Below are 20,940 nucleotides of genomic sequence, written 5' to 3'. Positions count from 1 at the left end.
TATTTAACTTTCTGCCTGTCCATATCTTTAATGATTGATTGAAATATGATGATGAGGAAATTCAAGACAACTTAGGGAAAACATAAAATACTGTGTACTTCTAGATTTTAAAAAATCAAATACGTTTCCTTTAACCATTTAGTTTAGTAAATTTTTAGGCTTATATTTACCATTATTATTTTTGTGTTCATAAAATCCAGGTAAATAATACTGATGCCCAAAAAAGTTTCTTTGAATGACTAATATAAATTGATACACATTATATTGCTGGTCAACTATGGTTATTTCAAATAGTTTCATGAGTTAACTAATTAATGAGAGAAAATACAGTAAATTACCCACGGGGCCTTTGTTTCGTGATGGGGTGGGGCAGGAAGAAAGTCTCAATTTTTGCTACTAGAAAAATAGGAAAATTTGGCTTTAGAAAGCACATATTGCTTGAAGTTCATTGAGATTGAAAGCTTAACAGAAAAGCACTTCAAATAGAGCAAGTCAACAAGAATGGTTGATATTTTTTCAAAAAATTCTATAGGAAACTAAAATGTCAGGAAACCTGAGTTTTATTACTGGGTTTATTATTAACTAGATCCCTTCAAGGCTCTGTGCCTCATTTGCCTTAGGCTTAGTAGACAGAGTTCTGGGTCTGGAGTCAGGAAGATCTGAGTTCAAATATGGCCTTATTATCACACAATCATTAGCTGTGTGATCCCAGGCAAGTCACTTAACTTCTATTTGCCTTGCTTAAAAAGAAGACGGCAAACCACTCTGCTATCTTTTCCAAGAAAACTCCATGGACAATAACGGCATGCCATGGTCACTGGGATCATTGAAGAGTCAGACAGTACTGAAAGACTAAATGACAACATTTGCCCTATCTGTTTCACAGAATGATTATGGGGAGAAAATAAAATAATATCAAAACATCTGGAAAAAGTTAAAAGCGTTAGGTAAATATAAAATACTATTAAATGGTGAATATATCAAAACTTTCCCCAAAATATTAAGTAGTCCTAAGCGTATACTTTATTTTGAAGAAGTCGCTGTATCAGGGATTATATATTATATTCTAAAGTCTTTGGTATTCTTAAAGTGTAAGGACACTCTTCACCATAGTCAAAGTCTATTAATATGGCACTTAATGATAGACAATAGACTCATATAAATATACAGTAAATTTCAAGCTTTATCTAAGACAATTGTATAGAGAATTGGGGTTGGCCTTAGTGCTAAACTTCACTTTGTCAAATTCCCTGGAGCATTTATATGAAAAACAGTCATAAATGATCTAATATCTCTATAATCATCAATATCCCTATATTAACAATTGTAGTAGCAATAGTATATATAATCTAAGAAAATATAAAATTAAACCAAGGTAAAGGATATGAATCTACTTATTTTCCAAATAATCAATTTTTTATAACTTTATCCTTAAAAAAGAAACAAATATTGTCTTTCCACCAACTCTTGCACAAGAATTGGCTCTCAATGAATATTAATTTGTTTTGTGTGAATACAAGACCTTCTTTGAAAAGTTGTCAATATCTCAAGAATGTGGTAGAAGGGAGGAGAAAACGAATTATCTGTTTAACTGGAAGGTGAGACAGGTCCTGGCCATAAACTCTGGGAAATGCTGCCTCTCCTGCTCAGGCCCAGCCATACACACAGAAACTTCCCACTCTTATAACTGAAGAAATGAACAAAAACAATGCAAACATTTAAAGTTAGAAAGGGCCAAATCTGACCCACTTGATTTACAGGTGAAGAAACTGAGGCCCAGAAAAGTTACCGAGGTCATATAAATAGCAAATGTCAGTCAGAATTTAGAGTCAGGTCTTTTGGTTCCAAATCTAACACTCTTCCCACAGCTGAAATATTTCTTTAGTTAGCAGAAAAGACCAAGGTAGGAAAAGGTGAAAGATCTTTTGGAGAAGCTGGACTCCTTTCCCTAAGGTTTAGAGTTCAATGATGAACAACCTATATAATAAATAACCAATGCTATTTACCTTAGTTTTCTTCAATTGAAGGACCGCTTCAAGAATAGTAATGTCTTCAAAGGTTCTCACAATTGGTTCAAGTTCTATTAAACATTCTAAGTAAAAAAAGGGAAATTCAGTTTCAACTGTTAACATAATAGTTAACATAATAATATAAAAAATAACATCATAAAAAGTTTACATATTAAATAGTAACTTCAGCTATGGCTTATAGTTGAATTTTATTTTTAACTTATCTTAACTCTTTTACCTACTTTTAAGAATTTTTTCCTCCTTAACAGAATTGGGAAAGGTTTTAAACAGATAGCCCTGAATCAGTGATTGTTCTTGGAATGATTCTTCTTTGAAAAACTTCAATGACTAGAACTTAATATCTCATGAGAGAGTCCAATGAAATTCGTGATAATTTCTTCCTCTATGAATTCAGAATCTGCCTCTTTTAATTTCCATTCATAGTTTATAGTTCTGTCCTTTGGAGCCACATTTGATTCCTTATTTTTCTCAAGCTCCAAATCCTTCCTGTTTCCTCCTTTCTCCACCTTGTCCTCCTACTTCATCATTTCAATGCTTTCTAAATCTTACAGTCCGTTTTCAAAAGGTGAAGATTTTATAGTGTTCCCCTTCTTAAAAAAAACCCCCAAAACTTTTACCTTCTGTCTTAGTATCAATAAGTATTGGTTCCCTGGCAGAAGAATGGTAAGAGCTAGGCAATGGGGGGTTAAGTGACTTGTCCAGGGTCACCCAGTTATATATGCCCTTTTGCAAATGAATGAAAGTATAGTTGAACACTAAGGATCTTTGAAGAATTATTCTTAGAGGAGTCAACCATATACTTTTTAGTACACACTTTTTGTTTAAAATCAAATTCTACCAAATTTTATAATGAAGGTTAGTGGTAAAAACTTGAAAAGATAAAAAAATTTATTCAGAAAAAGATTCCCAGTACCATATACATAGTCTTTGCTACATGTACATATATTCTGTAAATCAGACCAGAGGTTCTTATCCTGTGTGTGTGTGTGTGTGTGTGTGTGTGTGTGTGTGTGTGTGTGTGTGTGAATTTATANGATGGATGTGGGCATGGTTGGGTCTGTGACACTAAAACAACCACACAAATGCAACTCAATAATATGTAAATAAGTCTTGATTGATCACACATGTTAAAACCAGTGGAAATGCACTTTGGACATGGGGGAGAAAGAGGGGTGAAGGGGAAAGTAAAAACAAGAATCATGTAACCATGGAAAATCTTTCCAAAAAATATCAAAAATTGTAAAAAAAAAAACAAGAAAAATACTAGATAGGGATAGAAGGTGATGAGACTGGGGAGACCAGAAGAAGCAGATGCTTCAGAAGTTGCTAATTTGGATTCTGAGGGATTTATGGAAAAGAACACTACCCATATTCAGAGGAAGAACTGCAGGAGTGGAAAAACAGAAGAAAAACAACTACTTGCACACTTGGGTTGATGCAGACATGATTTGGGATGTAGACTCGAAATGACCACACCAATGTAATTATCAATAATATGGAAATAGGTCTTGATCCATGACTGGTTAAAACCAGTGGAAATGTGCATCAGCTATGGGGGGGGAGGAGTTGGGGAGTGAAGGGGAAAGTAAGAATATGAATCATGGAACCATGGAAAATTTTTCTAAAAAATAAAAATTAAAAAAAAAGAAAAAGAAAAAAAAGAAACTACATTTGAATTTTCCCTTCAACAAAAACTCCAATAAATTTACTTTTTCATTCAATATGTCTGACAATCCTACTGATAATAATAAAACTTTAAGGATGATTGGTTGCTGATTTGGAATGTTTCAGCACTTTTATTTTCTTTAAAGATAATTATTTAGCTCTTTCTGAAAATCTAAATTCTGCACATGGCACGCATGGCCATTCCTTATTGTGCATATCTATCTTGACTCCAAGTTCAATCCAATATATGTATCTTTAAAAAATTTAGACAAAAGATTCACAACATGATATTATATGAGATTAAAAAAAACAAACTTAAGTTTGGTGCTTGGAGAAGGAAATGGCAAATTTCCCCCAAATAGGATCATAAAGAGTCAGACAAGAATGAAATGTCTGAATGATGAAAAGGCTTGGAGCTAGTCATTCTCACTTGCCTGACTATCTCAAGGTAAAAATCTTCTTGGAATGTCACAATTATAGTTTTGAGGGAACCTAGATTAAATAATTAAACTCACTTAAAAAAGATGGCCTTTCATCTGGATTTTGTGCCCATCCACTTTCAATGAGGGAGATCATTTGAGTTCGATGTGGAATGTCAAGTGGTAAATTCTCTTCATTGGTGTCAGGCCGATTTCCCTTTGACACACTATACATAATCTGCAAGGGGTTGATAACTTCTGTCAAAAAAGACATCATGTGTTTATTAGACAATGAACGTGACTTGATGCAATCCATGTGATCAAACCCCACCCCGTAACACAGACGAGCCTTGAAATTTCATAAATTATTATCAAGAATATTAAATCCTAAGTGGAAAAAAAACCCTTCAAAAACAACCAGAAAATTAAAAAAAAATGCACAGAACTACTATTTTGACCAGGAGTGTGCTAGAGTCTGCTTGTGCTGGCTTTCTTGAGCCAACGAAATTTTCAGTATGAACATTTCTACCTTGTTCCAAATAACGGTGTGAAATTTTGTTTTGTTGATTGCATAGACTTAAGAAAGTGATGGAGAAAATGTTAATAATGTATGTCATTTGCCTATTTTCAGAGAGCTGGTTGCTGAACATTTACCAGCACTTTCCTGACCATCTCCTGATTCCTGAACCAGTATATTGTTTCTCCTCCACTACATGTGGTGCCTTAATTAGTATCCTTTGTTAAACATGAGGGACATTCAGGCAATATTATTTTTACTGGATGGTACAGATGGCCATTTAACAGATCTTTAAGTAGAAGGTGGGCAAGATGGTCAAGTTTACTTACCTTCAAAGGGCTGTTTTCTGGACAACACCTCCCATGTGATAATTGCAAAGCTGTATAAGGGAGAAGAAACATGTTGGAATGTTATAAACTCAATTTCCATAATAAAAATAACACAAATTTTAGATGCTGACCAGTGCAATCTCTTCTTGAAAAGAGTGCAATGGTGCAATGTAATAGAAATACTCAATGTCCAGAAGAGTTCAAAGTAGCTAATGTTTGTGCTCTTATAGTGAATTGATTGTGTATGTTATGTTATAAATCTTTATTAGTAGGAGATCTTTAAAGACTGGGCAGATTTCAATCATTTAAAATTGATTAGTTAATTAGATTAGTTAATTAGATGAGATTAAGTAGTTACATTTCAAGAACTAAAAAAAAAAACCCTGTTCTGATATCTTCAAAAACTAGGATTTCATTAATTAGGGAAAATTAAAACTAAAAGTTTTCCAGTCTAATCAATACCTTGACTTTCTGGGTATTGAATGAAATGCTTTTCATTTCCTAAAGTCAGAGAAAATTAGAAAATCCAAATCCTACCCTAACACCTCTTTTGGGAATAACCTTTTCTCAAGGTTTTTTTTTTTTTTAAAACTTGGTAAAATGAATTTATTTCAGCGAGTATGGCTCTCTTTTGAAATAAAAGCTTCATCATTTTCCCACTCCTAGTTAGTTTGTGAATCCATAATGGTGAATGTAGAAGAACAGCCCACCACTTACTTTTGGTGGAAACTGTCTTTTATAGACACTGTCTCTATAAAGTACTTTTCCTACTACAAACCTTAAAGGATTCCGGAAATGTCACTCATCTGGAGGAGGAAATATTCAATAGCTGTGGAACATGAATGAGGCATCAGAAAGAACTTAGGGAAGTGGGAAGACCTGGTCATTTAAGCATGAAAGGACTTGCTACCATTGGATTCAGGGTAGGCCGGTAATTTAAACCTGGCAAATGAGGTGAGAACTAGTGGCATCCCTCAGACTAGAAAAAAGGACTAGCAGAGAGGTGGTGCTCTGTACTTATCAGGTTAAAGTTCAGTCATCAGCAAAATTCCAAATAAATAAATAAATTACTCCTTCCTTAAGTACAGAAATGCTTCTAATGTAGGTTTGTTTTTTTTTTTTTTTTTCAAAATGCCATCCTTTTTTCGACGGCACTAAGGCAAGTGTCTGTCTACACTTGGGCCAAGGGAGAGGAGGGAGTGTGCTCATCTACAGAGGTTAGCCAGGACAGTGGTGGCATCCATTGTCATGGTTCCTAGGACAAAGAGGGCGGAGCAGCCTAGGAAAGCATTAAGATAAGGAATTTCCATAGAACCCTGCATTACTTGTCCTGGGGTTTTCCCTCCTAAAGCCTGGGGTTTCCCCCTTCATGAATCTCCAGATCCCTCAAGTTTATTGTTTCAGGCCAATCTTAAATACTCCATTGTGTTGGAGTGTGTGTGTGTGTTTGTGTGCTTGCTGGGAGGGTTGGTTGGCTCTCTAGAGATGGACAGGGAAAATCCCTACTGATCTCAGGGGAGCGCTGGCAATCCCCTTTGAATTTCCAGGATTAATTACATTTAAGAAATGTGACATAATTTAATGATGACAGAACTGAGTGATGTTGGACCACAATTAGAGGCCAGTTTTGGATGAATCCTGAGGTTATTAATTCAGACTAGGCCAAGGTTATTGGGTGCTCACTTTAAATTCACTCCAGATTTAATTCATAGGCTCAAGTGTATGAGGAATCAGTCAGCTCCCTGTGAGCTAGAAAATGGTCAGTTAATCAAAAGCATTAAAAAAACAACAACAAACTACTCCCAAACCCTTTCATCTTGGCTGGAAAGTGTCCAAGGCCAGATTTGAACCCAGGTCTTCCTATCTCTAAACCTGGCTTTCCAACCACTGAGCCACCTAGCTGCCCCCTCAAAATAGTTTTTTTTAAGGGTTTAAATGTGCTAGGCACAATGTTAAGTTCTAGTGTAAAAAGAAAGACAAAAATAGTCCTTGCCCTCAAGGAGCTCACATTCTAATAGAGGATACACTGGGCAAACAACTATGCACATATAAGATATAGGCATAGTAAATGGGAGGCTGTTCCTGGAAGGAGATGCTGCATCCTTGGGCTCTGGGTATTTTCTCCTGCCTATTCCTTTGCCCAGAAGGCATTCTCTTTTCCTCTCCTATTTATGGACCTTCCTGGCTTCCTTTAAAGCCCCAACTAAAACCCCTTCTTTTCCAGTGAGTTAACTTTATTAGCTTTCTTATTTCCAGTGCCTTCCCTCTGTTATTTCTTATTTATCTTTGCTTTGCATCTATTTGTTGTCTCCCCTAGTAGTTTGTACGCTCCTCAAGGGCAGGAACTTTTTTGGCTTCCTTTAGCATCTCTAATGCTTAATAGAATGTCTGGCACACAGGAGGTATTTAACAAACGGTTGTTTTTTTTTTTAAATTAATTAATTAATTTTTATTTAAGAATTTTCCCATGGTTACATGATTCATATTCTTTCCTTCCCCCTTTTCTCTCTCTCCTCCCAGTGCCAAAATGGTTGTTTATTCATTGAGGGAGGAAGGCAGCCTCAGAGGAAGATGCGGAAGGCCTTCTTGAAGGTCTTATTTGAGCTGAGTCTTGAAGGAAGTCAGAAGCAAGGAGATAGAAAGGAAGAGGAAAGGCATTCCAACCCCATGAAAAGTCACCCAGTTGAGAAACAGAATAGTGTGGGTGGAGGAAGAGTAAGAAAGCCAGTGTAGCGAGGGCCAGGAGGAGGAAAAGACACACTGAAAGGGAGCAGAAGCCAGCTGGGGAGGCCTTGAGAAGCCAAAGGAGGATTTTATATTTTATCCTGCAGGCCACTGGGAGCCATAGGAGTAGAACTGATGGGAGAGGTGACTTGGTCAGAAATGCCCTAAAGGTGGAAGACTGGGGGTGGGGAATGGCCCAAAATAAAATAATTAACATGTTAAAAGAGACATTCTGTAGAAAGAGCACAGATTCAGCAACCCAGGGTTCTTTTGCTTAGTCCCAATTGGGCTTTGACTTTAAGCAAGTCTCACAGCTTGGGCGGGGGTGGTGGTGATGGTAGGTTAAATCTATAAAATAAAGGGCCTGGAGGAGATGATATCTAAGATCCTTTTCCTCTCTAAAACTATGAACTCTATTAGATATTAGTTACCTAGGAGACAGAAAAAAATCTCAAATCTTGTGTTTTCTAGATTCTTTTTTTTTCTTGTCAGAAGGCCCCATCTCATTAGAATCTAACGGTGTGATAATGTATTATTGTCTATTGTTCTAACACAGGTGTGTTCTGGCACCCAATGTGAAAAGTCCCAGATTACAAAACAGATGTATATATTGGTCATTATTTGCATTATAAGATTTCTCCACAGGCAAAATATTCAACACTTTAATCCTTTAAACAGATCTTCTCTTAGTCCATTTAAAAAAAGACCCTGTTTGCTTGTTTAAAGTTAATTAATGACATCTTTCCTAACTACATAGTACTCATTTTTTATTTATTTTCTTCATATTTATTATGAATCTGTTTAGAGATGCATCTATTCTCTCTTCCACTTGACTATAAGCTTCTAACCAGTAGGGATTGTTTCATTCTTAGGCTTTGAATCCCCAGCACAGTAGCTGGTACTTTGTTGACTGATTAAAAAAATAAAAAATCCTTATGTTCCATCTTAGAATCAATACTGTATATTAGTTCTAAGGCAGAAGAGCAGCGAGGGCAAGGCAATGGGATTAAGTGACTTGCCCAGGGTCACCCAGAGCTAGGCAGTGTCTGAGGCCACATATGAACCCAAGACCTCTGGTCTCCAGGCCTGACTTTCAAACCACTGAACTACCTAGCTACCCACCTTGTTCACTGATTTTTTAAAAGTTTAAAAAATGATGATATTATAATGTAAGCAAGTAGCAAAACAGATTTTGATGAACACAACATTTCAGGACTTTGTATCACTTTATTTTTATTTTTTTTTAAACCCTTAACTTCTGTGTATTGGCTCCTTGGTGGAAGTTAAGGGTTTAAAAAAAAAAAAAAAAGGGTGGGCAATGGGGGTCAAGTGACTTGCCCAGGGTCACACAGCTGGGAAGTGTCTGAGGCTACATTTGAACCTAGGACCTCCTGTCTCTAGGCCCGACTCTCAATCCACTGAGCTACCCAGCTGCCTCCTACTTTGTATCACTTTAAATGGAGATATACTTTAAAAACAAATTGCCCGCTGAATGCTATTATTCTTTTTAACCTCATCTTGCAGTGGGAAAATAAACTTCCAAACACATCGTACCTGTATATATCATGTTTGATGCTGGCTCGGGACTTCTGGCTGAGGTCATAGTTTTCAGGAGGCATGTAGATGATAGTCCCACCCTCGGGGTTAGATGAGCTACTCCTTGACTGAGACAAAGACATCTGCCGCCATTTCGATAAACCAAAATCTGCAATCTGGAAAGGAAGGAAATACACAATAACCATTTCCCCATGGACTTCCAATGCTACTTTCCTCTGTTAAATCTGTAATTCATGTGTCACTTAATGTTATGTTTATAGTTATCAAATTTTTAAATTTTATTCCCCTATTAGAATGGAGATTCTAAGGGGTCAGGGATCATGTCTTAACCAAACTTTAGATTTTCCATAGTTTTGTGCAGTTCTCTGCATATAACAAGAACTTCATAGAAACCTGATGAATGAATGAAAATCCTTTTTAAAAGAATGACTGTATTTTTGCTATTAATGTCATAGAACCAACTTACTCTTGACGTGCAGCAAATCTCTTTAAATTCACATTTTTTCCAGCCTCTCAGTAATTGAAATTTCACAACAAATTTAAATCTTGTACAAGAACCCAAATCTGTCTCAGATCAGAGCAAACTGGAGGCATAGGAAAGTCTACTAATTTTATAGGATAGCCTGATAACTTAGATGGATCCGTTACTGGAGAGATCTGGCGACTTCACATTTTAAAAATGTCATTGGTGTGGACTCTAATGATGCCCTTATCAGTGCTGCATTTTAGGGGTCTATTTTCAAAAGTTGTTATGGCTAAAAAAACTACCACTTGGAAGGCTCATTCCTTGACTATATGTGTCTCTTGCATGTGCTGGTCATCTTTTTAGCCTGGTAAGACCTGACAGAACCTGATCTTTACGGGCATAGTAATTTCTTTTAAAATTCTTTACCTTCTATCTTAGAATCAATACTGTGTTTTGGTTCCAAGGTAGAAGAAGGGCAAGGGACAGGCAACGGGGGTTAATTAAGTGACTTGCCCAGAGTCCCAGAGATAGGAAGTATCTGAGACCAGATTTGAATCCAGGACCTCCCGTCTCTGGTCCTGGCTTTCTATCTACTGAGCCACCTACCTGCCTCCTCTTGTACAGTCATTTAAAATATACACCAAAATATACATATACCAAAAACCCAGGTCACTTTTATGTCATAGTAAAGTATACAAATTACAGGTAAATTATATTTCACATAAAATTATATGAATTATATTATTCATATATTATAAATCTTATTATACATAAAATTATATGAATAAAAATCTTGCTTTAAAAACTGCGTGATTATATCTAAACTATATTTCTATGGTATGAAACTTCAGAACCCCTCTATCTATTCCTGTCTCACAGACCTGAATCTATATTTTATGAAACTGACATTATATCTTAAAGTTATTTGCTCCCACTATAAAAACCCCCAAACTTTAAAATGAGTATTGCAAGGATTAAAAAAAAAAAGAACTGCACCTCAAGGAGCTTATATTCTAGTTAACAGAAAGAGAAATACATGAATTAAAATGATGAGTGTCCTGACAGTTTTGTTGAGAATCCAAATGCAGTTAAATGTTAAAAGGTATGTTTTCCCATGTTAAAGTAGTTATTAATTCATTCAGTGAAAATTTATTAAGGACTTTTTAGGTACAAAGTATTATATTAGGGACAGAGGAAATACGAAGTTTGAAAGTGAGATATAGTTCCCCCCCCCCACATTATGGGGAGGGTGTTTTTTTTAAGGGGGGTTGGTGTGTCCCACAAACACTGATAATTAATGCATCATCAACTAATACCCCCAGGTCTTTGTAGGACTGTCTATAGTGTTTATTGATTTGACTAAATACTGCTACTGTTGCTATGATGTTCTTTTAAAAATGCTTTCATTCACAAGCATTCTTCTACATGCCCTCTGGAGGTGTTGAAGCAATATTTCGGGATCCTGGTGCACTGGCCTGGGGATCTAGCCTTGTTCCCTATCACAAGAAACCTTCCAAGAATGCCTGGGTGTTCGTGGCCAGAGACACTGTAGCAATGATCCCAGTTCGGAGATTTCTGGGCAAAGCTAATAGCGAGGGTCAGGGGGAGGAGAGGACACCACTAAAGGGCTCCAGGAGCTCTCCGCTCTCAGGGGTGAGGGATTCCTGGCTTCCCAGCTTGTGAAGCTGATCCTGGGAGCTGGCTTCCCTTATGGCACCCTAACAGAGATCTGCTCACTCCAGAATTTGTTTCCTGCTGGCTGCCCCTGCCTCACCCCAGATTCCGGATCTTGGTGTTTACAACTGCAGACGAGTAACCTGACTCCAGGTCTTGACTGCTCTCTTTGTTAGAAGGTTTGTTTTAGGCTCTGACTCTGGGCCATACCGTGACATTAATTAACCCAGCCACTGTCCTGAGTGGGGAGGGCTGGACGCAAAGGACTCCTATCAGAAGCTGTGACTCAATGAGCCTGATTCCTCATCGGTGCTGGGGGGGAGGTAGGAGAAATGATGGGGAAGTCTATTATGCAGACATAAGAGTAGCTTGTTATTGAAAATTTTCCATCATCTACCTGGCTCATTCTGAAGAATGGGAACAAAGACTTTCATTAATGGAGGAAATAAGACCCAGAACCATGCCTTTTTAGTGCCAATCGATACCTCCCTAAGATCCGAGGCTATTTCTAGGTCAAGTGATTGTTTTAAAGGCAGCTAGTTCTAGGCAATAAGACATCATCAGCACCATCATTCTAGTTGGCATTTCTGGTTTAGGAAGTGTTTTATGTCAAGGAACTAATCTAACTTCCAGTTAAGAAGTAAGAGTTTTTTTAAAATTTTACTTATTTTTTCTATTATATATAATATATTTATGTGTAATATATACTTATATATAAATAAAATATAAAATATATAAAATAGATTTATTCTATTTTAGAGAGAAATTAAGGCTTAACAAGGCAATATATGGCTTACCCAAGGTAGCACAGTAAGTAAATGCCAAAATAAAGATTTTAATCCAGATCTCCTGAATCTACATGCTGGCAGGAGGCTTGCCCTTTCTAGGGAGAAAGACACTAGGTTAGGTGCTGCTTTTGGTTCTTCCAATCACTAATTGCATGACATTGAACTTATCATTTCCTCTTCTGTAAAATAATAGTTAGACTTGATGCTCTCTAAGATCTCTTCCAATTTTATCATCCTAAAATTCTCTGATATTGAGTGTAAGAAGCAGAAGGAAATGACTAAAACTCTGTTATTTCTCTTAGGGGGCTGGAAGTTTCTCTTACAAGGATAAGATTAGCTAACTTTTAAAGCAGATATCTAGATATCTATTGCCTTATTAAAGTAGGAACTCTCATCTTCCTTCAGCTGATGTTGATCAATGAATTCCTGAACCACCAATTCACTATCTGTTTTCTTTGAGAAGATTAGATCACTTCATCTTAGAGCTGGAAGGACTCTTAGAGGGCATCCTAGTCTGAACTGGACCAGAAGGCCCTCCACAACACACCTGACAAATCATCATCAAGTCTTGGTCTGAAGACCTCCAATGAGAGGAATCTCCTTCAGCAGCTTTAGATGTACAGAGGTCAGAGTGCTGGGCCTGGAGTCATAAAGACTCATCTTCCTGAGTTCAAATCTGGCCTCAGACATTTACAGCTACGTGACCTTGGGCAAGTGACTTAACCCTGTTCACTCTAGTTCCTCCTCTGTTAAATGAGCTGGAGAAGGAAATGGCAAACCATTTTAGTGTCTTTGCCAAGAAAACCCCAAACGAGGTCATGAAGAGTTGAGTATGACTGAAATGACTGAACAACACATGGTTAGGAAGTTTTCTCTTAGATCAAGGTTAAGCTGTCTTTTTGTACTAATTACTCATTTCCTGAGTTGGAATCTTGTCTAAGCCACTTTCTTTCTAGCTATGTGACCCTCAGAAAGGCAGCTTGCCCTGTTTCCTCATCAGTAAAATGGGGATCATGAGAATATTTACCTGTCAATCACAGGATGATACCATATGCAAACCCCTCTTTAGAACAACATACAAATGTTAGTTGGTTTTATTGTATCATTATCATCATCATTATTATTCTAGTATCATTATAATATTACTAATACTATATTATAATTATCCTAAGATCGTTACTCCTAGAAATTACCTCTAGAGTCAGACAGAAGTTAAATCTATTTTATACAAGCTAGTCCTTTAAATATTTAAGGACAGTCTTCTCTGCCTAAATAGCCTCATTTCCTTCAACTGGCCTGCTTATGGCATGATCTTGAAGCCATTCCCCATTCAGACAGCCCTCTTCTGACCTTTCTCCAGTTTACTGATGTCTTCCCTAAAACCTGGTGCCTAGAACTGAACACAAAACTCCAGCAGCTGTCTGACCTGGGTGCTGGACAGCAGAAATATACCTTTCCTAGGCATGGACATGCCACTTCACTTAATGCATACAATGACAGTACTGCATCAGCTTGCTTGGCTACTATAAACCCACTAGGTTAGGTGCTGCTTTTGGTTCTTCCAATCACTAATTGCATGACATTGAACTTATCATTTTTTCTTCTGTAAAATAATAGTTAGACTTAAAAAAGAGCTTTTGGTCTAAATCCCCCGGGTTTCTGAAGTTCAGACAATACTTTTGAAGTCAATTCTTTCAACCCAAACTCATCTCTATTAAAATTGTCTTATTTTTTTGTCTTAACATTCTAAATTGTGAAAAACTCTGAAAATTATCAGGCCGTTTGTCATCTCTTTTACCTCTGTATCATTTGAAAATCTGAAAAGTATGCCATTTATATATCTTTATTCAAGTCACTGATGAGAATGGTAACCAGTATAAATCCCTGAAACACTCTACTAGAGATCTATCCTCTTTGGGGAACTACTAATGATTACTCTTTGGATCTGGCCATTCAACTTGTTCCTGACCCATTTGGTCAGTTAGCCAGGCTACCCATTTACCCCTGCCTCTCACCTTTCTCTTTTTCTTTAATCCATAAGAAAAACATGGGAGACTTACGTTATATGTTTTGCCAAAATCTGGGTTAACTAGATCAACATCATTTCCTTGTTCTGTTAACTATTTAAAAAAATTTATTTGGTTGTGATCTTAATGAAGCTATATTGACTCTTCAGGTTCAGATATTCTAGACATTCCTTCAATATCAATTTCTAAAATGTTACCAGGAATTAAATCTACCTCGGCCTCCGTTCTCCTTTTCATTTTTCTGGAAATAAAGACAATATCTGCATTTCTCAAGTTCTGAAGAGTCTCACTCCTTACATATGATCTTTCAAAGATCAGCAATCACATTGTCCAGTTCTTAAGGGTGTAGTTCAGCTGGGCCAGCCAACCTGAATTTATGATGGGCATCAATAAGTTCTTTTACTATTTCCTTGTTTGTACTGGGTATCAAATCCTTATAGTAGCCATTTTTTGGTTCCTTCCTTTCTAGTTCAAAAGTCAATCTTTTTGGCAGATTGAACAAAGGCTCTGCATTCTTTTTAGTGTCAAGTGATCATTCCACCCATCCTAAGCAAAAGTGCTAACTCTTCAATCTTCTTCTTCCCAACATTCCCTGCCATTTTTGATGTCTTTAGCTTTCCCCCTAGGTCTCCATGTATTCTGAGCTTTCAGTATTCCTGACACTATTCTGAGAAACCTGTCATGTTTCTGACCTTTCAAATGTCCTTTCGGCTTATTCATCCTAACCTATTTGCTGATGTCATTAAAACCTCTAGTTGCTCCATCATGTTCTGGTCTCACTTTTTTCCCTTTGGAATTCTGACATTGGTTTAACAGTTTAACTTTGCATTGACCACTACCCTCACATCCTTTGCCCTCTTGTCTTATCATTTCTCATCAGTTTCTAAACTTCAACCCTGTATCATTCCCAAAGCCCTCTAGACCAACTCAAGAACTACTGGACACCTATTGAGTTAATCATATTTACCAAGTGGATGGAGTCCACTTAAATTCTGTTAAATCTCAACTGGACTCTATGTGCTGATCCTTTTACTATTATTTGATTAACTCTTTATTTCATTCTTCATACAATCTGTTCAAAACCTTCTCAAGTCACCTTTTCTATCTTCCTAAAAGGGGATCTTGTTCTGTGTGGGCTGTCAGAACTACTTTCTCTCCATTTCCTACAACTGATTCCCACATCATTCCCCCTCTGTTCTTTTTTATCCAGTATCAGAGAAAGACAAGGTTCTTTTCCTAGTCAAGGCCAAATCCTTTCTACTTGTGCTCATTCCCTCTTTTTCCTTTATAAGCTTCGATCTTTTTTTAAAAATCTACTGACTGCTATCCTACTGCTTACAAATATGCTAAGATCATTCTTATTCTTTTTTTTCTAGACCCTTAACTTCTATGTATTGGCTCCTAGGTGGAAGAGTGGTAAGGGTAGGCAATGGGGGTCAAGTGACTTGCCCAGGGTCACACAGCTGGGAAGTGTCTGAGGCCAGATTTGAACCTAGGACCTCCTGTCTCTAGGCCTGACTCTCACTCCACTGAGCTACCCAGCTGCCCCCTCTTATTCTTTTTTAAAAAAAGGCATTTTATTTTCTCATTTATATGTAATAATAATTTTCGAAAAACAATTTCTGAAATTATAAGATCCAAGTTGTCTCCTTCCCTCACCCCTCTTGGAGATGGTAAGCATTTACATGTACAGTGTGAACTGCATTATAAAACAAAACATACTTCCATATTGGTCACTGTTGTAAGAGAGGGCTCATATAAAACCAAAACCCCAAAGTAAAAATAAACTAATATGAAAAATAGTAGGTTTTGATCTGTATTCTAACTCCCAGCAGTCCTTTCTCCCAAGGTGGATAGCATTCTTCATCAGAAGTCCCTCAGAATTGTCCTGGATTACTATATTGCTGTTAACAGCAAAGTCTATCACAATTGATCATTCCACAATATTGTTGTTACTGTGTACAATAATCTCCTGGTTTTGCTTATTTCACTCTGCATCAATTCATGAAGGTCTTTCCAGCTCTTTCTGAATCATCCTGTTTATCATTCCTTATAGCACAATAGTATTCCATCACTATCATATACCACAACTTTTTCAGTAATTCTCCAACTGATGGACATCATTTCAATTTCCAATTCTTTGTCACCACAAAAAGGGCCACAATAAATATTTTTGTACAAGTAGGCTCTCTGCCCTTTTAAAAATCTCTTTGGGGTACAGACCAAGTCATGGTATTACAGAATGAAAGGGTATGCACAGTTTTATAGCCCTTTGGGCATAGTTCCAAATCACCCTCCAGAATAGTTGGATCAGTTGAAAATTTCACCAACAATGCATTAGTGTCCCAATTTATCCTTATCCCCTCCGATATTTATCATTATCTTTTACTGCCATATTGGCCAAACTGAGAGGTATGAGGATCACTTTTATTCTTTGACTCTGCCCTTCTCCAAACCATCATCCTATACCTCTTCCCCCTTCCATCAAATTCCTAGAAAAAAAGGCTGCTACACTCATTATTTGTACTCTCTCATTAGCCACTCACTCTTCCACCCCACTGCCATCTGGCTTCTGACCCAACTCATTCCACTAAAACCTCTTGCTACTACCATTACCAACAATTTCTTTACTGTTAAATCCAAAGATCTCTTGCACATCCTTATCCTTCCTGACCTCCTTGCAGTTTCTGACAGATGGCACCATTCTCCTTCTAGGCACTGCCTCTTTCGGGGTTTTTGTGAAATGACTTCATTGCTTTTCCTCCTGCCTGTCTGACCATTCATTCTGTCTTCTTTACTAGATCATCATCCATGCTCTACCTCCTTTGCCTGAGTGCACCCAGAGCACTGTCCAGGGCACTCTTCTATTCTGTATCCACACTCATCTAGGTGATCCCATCAGCTCCCATGGCTTCATCAGCGCACATGACTCAAACATACAATCTTCATCTCTTTTGAGCTCCAAATCTGACTCACTAATTGCCTAACTGGATGGTTCAAACTAGATATCTTGTAGCCATCTCAAAATCAATAGGCTTACAACAGAACTCATTGTCTTCCAACCTCTCCCCACAAAAAAGGGAAAACACTCAAGCAACAAAAAAACCAAAAACCTTTGTTTTTGATTCTTACAACAACCTTGGGAGAAAAGTGTTATTATCACTCTATTTTACAGATAAGGAAGGGGAAACTTTGAAGTTGTGATTTTTTTTTTAGGAACTCACAGTTAGTGTTTGAGGCAGGATTCAAACTCGAGTCTTCCTGACTCTCTCCACTTAGCTACTTAAGCTGTCTCATGGCCTCCTTTTTCCACTTACACAGTCACATTTCTAGTTCAGCTCATCTCTTTTCACCTGGACTATATGCCATAACTATCTAATTTTTCTCTAGTCTACGCTTATTCTCTCCCTTCTCATACCCACATAGCTACCAAACTGAATGAATGATTCATTAAAATATTTATTAAGCACTCACTGTGTGCAAAGCTCTGGGGATAGAAGTAGATTAAATTATTAAAGAATAAGCCAGTTCCTGCTCTCAAGGAATTCAGAAGAGGGTTCACCTACAAGACATGGTGCTTAGGGCAAAGAACAGCAAAGCAGACGGTAATGCCTCTTCTTTAACATCATTTCCACTGATAAGATCATCAGTTTCTCATTTAAAATCATTTGGCAATTTCAGGGGCTTTGGGGAAAAGAATATTCTTTTCTAAGTCTCCAACAGCTATTTAAGCAATGTTCTTAAAGTGCAGGTCTGACTATGTCATACTTCCCTTCCCTCCAGCTCCTTCCCACTTAGGATGATTCAGTTAATCCCTATGATCACGAGGAGAAAATACAAACTCCAGTATGTTAAAGTATTTCACAATCTAGTTCTAATTCATCTTAACAGACTGACTACTCATTCCTCTCCCCGCCTCCCAACGTGTACTCTACATACCAGTCAAACCAGCCTCCTTGCTGCTCCCTATATAGAACATCACGGTTTTTGTATTCCCTCTGCCCAAGCTGTCTTTGACTCCTTAAATGCTTCCTTCCAGGCAAGCTCAGGTATTACCTGCCCATGGAGACCGTTCCTGATTCTCCTAGTTGTTAGTGCTCCCATCTCATCCGAAACTATTTTTATCTACTCTCTCTATTTGGAAGATCATTTAATTGTACATATGCTATTTTCTCCAGTAGGATGGAAGTTCCTTATGGGAAGGATGCTTCATTTTTTGTATTTAAGTCTCTATTGTCTAGTACAAAGTACATACTCAAAATTTCTTGCGGAATTGAATTCATCCTCAATTACTTTCAATTGGTTAGTTAGCTATGCTTTAAAAAAATTCTTCTCCTTAGACAGTTTCTCTTCTTCTTCCTCCTCACTGGAATGGCTTCTCTTTGCTTTTTCAGAATCTCATTCTTAAGGATTGTCTTTAGATGACCTCCTCTGCATAGTTCTTGTCCATAGGTGCTACCTTTTTTTTCCTGAATCTTTGAAATCTCTTTTCTCAGAATCCGAGGTTTCTTTTAGACTCTTCTCAGCTTTACTTCTCTGTCACAAGTGCCAACCTGGGACCTAAACACTCTATGTATATGCAAGTTCATGATAGGTGTACAAATAAAAATAATCCAAGATACAGACTACATGGAGGTGATAAAACTTTGCTGAGAAATGAGAAAGAAAAAGATTTTGAAAGGATAGAGTATATTCTGATTGGGATAGAGTATATTCAAGGAATGGTGGGGGGAATGGAGTATTTGAATGAGTTTAAATGGGAGAAAACCACATCTTAGGCAAAATCTAGTAGTCCATGATGGGGAATAATGGAAACAAATTTGGAAAAGGCAGATTGTAGGAAAGACCAGCTAGAAAATTTATAAAAGTGCAATTTAGAAGAAATGAGGGCGTAAAGGGAAAAACAGGTTGAATTTGCTATCTTTAGCCTATAAAATCAGGCCTGACTATACAGAGTTAATAGAGTCCCCCTCTGTTTTGTACTTCTATTAATTCTACATTCTACTAATGGAACTTAAACTTATATTCTATAACAAGATAAAAACTTAATTATCAATTTTCATTTATTGATTTTGTCAGAGTTCTTCTTTTCCTTTAGGATCTTAACTTCTCCTATAATAAAGGACCCCTATAAGAATTGATCTGATCAACTGAATTTTCATTCCTCCAGGCATACTGCTTTTAGGGTTTTTTTCTACAATCACAACATCCTAAATAAGTGGTCAGTGACATATTTTAATAAACCAAATATATCCTTGGTTTCCTTGGGTTGGAGAGGGGCATATTCTCCAAACCATAAAATTGCAATGATCCATATTACTCTTGATAAATATACCTCTGTAAATTCCCTATAAGGGGTTCCACTCAACATATGTTCCTCTAAAACAGGGGCTCTCGACATTTTTTGTGTCATAGACTCCTGTGACAGTCTCATGAAGGCTCTGCATGCCTCAGGGTAATGTGTTTAAATGTATAGGATTACCACTGGAAACCACAGGGTGGTGAAAATGAAGATGAAAAAAATTTCCCACCCGAGTCTGTCTGAAATCTCTCCATAAATCCTTTTAGGAACCTTTGTTCTAGATCTGAAATTCTATACCTAGACCTGAAATTACATGGGTACTAATGGAGCATTTGAGATGCCCACTGGTTGTCCCTCATTCTCATTACCAAAGCAGATCACCCCCTGTTCCATTTGTGCATTTCTCAGATGAAAATGTCAAGTGATAGAAAGGATAAGAGAATCTGAGAGCTGGAAGGGATCTTGGTAGCACTGACCAGTACTGCCTGCCTAACGAGTCAGCTTAATTCCATTTATAGATAGCTCTCAAGATTACAGACTTTCCTTATACTGCTTCCTTTATCCATCCACCTACTCCTTCTACCTCTCCCCTCTGGCACCACAAAGGATAAACCTAATCCTTGTTTCATAATGCCATTTCAACATTTTAAGAAAGTGATCGCAGCTCACCCCAGAATCTTCTTTTATAGGCTAACACTACCCAGTTACTTCAACTCTAATATAGGGTTTTGGGTCCCTGTAGCTCTGGCTGTTCCTCTTAAAATGCAGTGGCCAGAACGGAATATAATCTGAATATGATGCTCCAGAGCTGGTCTGACTAGCACAGAGTACAGTAGAATTTTCTGTACCCTGATGCCAGCCATGTTTTTTGTTTCAATGAGTATTATTGTTTGTGAATATTCATATTAATGCATTTTTATTAATAATATAGAGTGCTTCTACTCAAGTCTTATTTTCTCATTTTGATATCTAAAGTGGACTTGGATTCTATAAGAGTGTGCTCATAGAGTACAAGGTCTGGCAGGTTCTACAAGGATGGGAAGTACTTGAATATGGTCCTAGTGATGGCCTGTGTGTCTGTTATCTGAGTTATCAGCCTAAGCTTGGAGAGGTTCATTGCCATGTTGGTTCTAGGATGAGGAATTTTTTGCCATCTATAATTTTGGCAAATGTGTCTTCCAACTATCTACAAAATCCATCCCAAAAAATGTCAAATAGAGGAGTCAAGGACAGAGACCTACTGTGTGAGTGGGTAAGTGAGAGGGGTAAGGAGAGAGAGGAGGGGGAGAGGGGTGGGGAGAGAAAGGGGAGGAGAAAGAGAGGGGAAAGGAGGGAAAGAGAGAGAGGGAGGGAGGGAAGAAGAGAGGGAGGGAAAGATTGAGTGAGACAGAGAGACAGAGAGAGAGAGAGAGAGAGAGAGAGAGAGAGACAGAGAGAGGGAG

The 20,940-nt window shown here is 37.5% G+C and overlaps 1 protein-coding gene across 1 annotated transcript in view; it reads right to left on the bottom strand.

Moving 5' to 3' along the window:
- The window catches only part of RIPK2 (receptor interacting serine/threonine kinase 2), a 47,267-nt gene that overhangs the window by 12,814 nt on the left and 13,513 nt on the right, over nt 1–20,940 (bottom strand). Inside the window, exons 3-6 of the mRNA XM_044683830.1 lie at nt 9,239–9,396; nt 4,961–5,010; nt 4,211–4,372; nt 1,981–2,092 (exon numbers count right to left, since the gene is read on the bottom strand). Coding sequence (XP_044539765.1) covers nt 1,981–2,092; nt 4,211–4,372; nt 4,961–5,010; nt 9,239–9,396 — 482 coding nt within the window. The remainder of the gene's footprint in view (nt 1–1,980; nt 2,093–4,210; nt 4,373–4,960; nt 5,011–9,238; nt 9,397–20,940) is intronic.

This window comes from Gracilinanus agilis, chromosome 1 (assembly GCF_016433145.1).
Source record: "Gracilinanus agilis isolate LMUSP501 chromosome 1, AgileGrace, whole genome shotgun sequence".
Taxonomy (NCBI): domain Eukaryota; kingdom Metazoa; phylum Chordata; class Mammalia; order Didelphimorphia; family Didelphidae; genus Gracilinanus; species Gracilinanus agilis.
The sequence above is the reverse complement of the archived record's forward strand: the minus strand, read 5'-3'. Positions and strand labels throughout refer to the sequence as shown.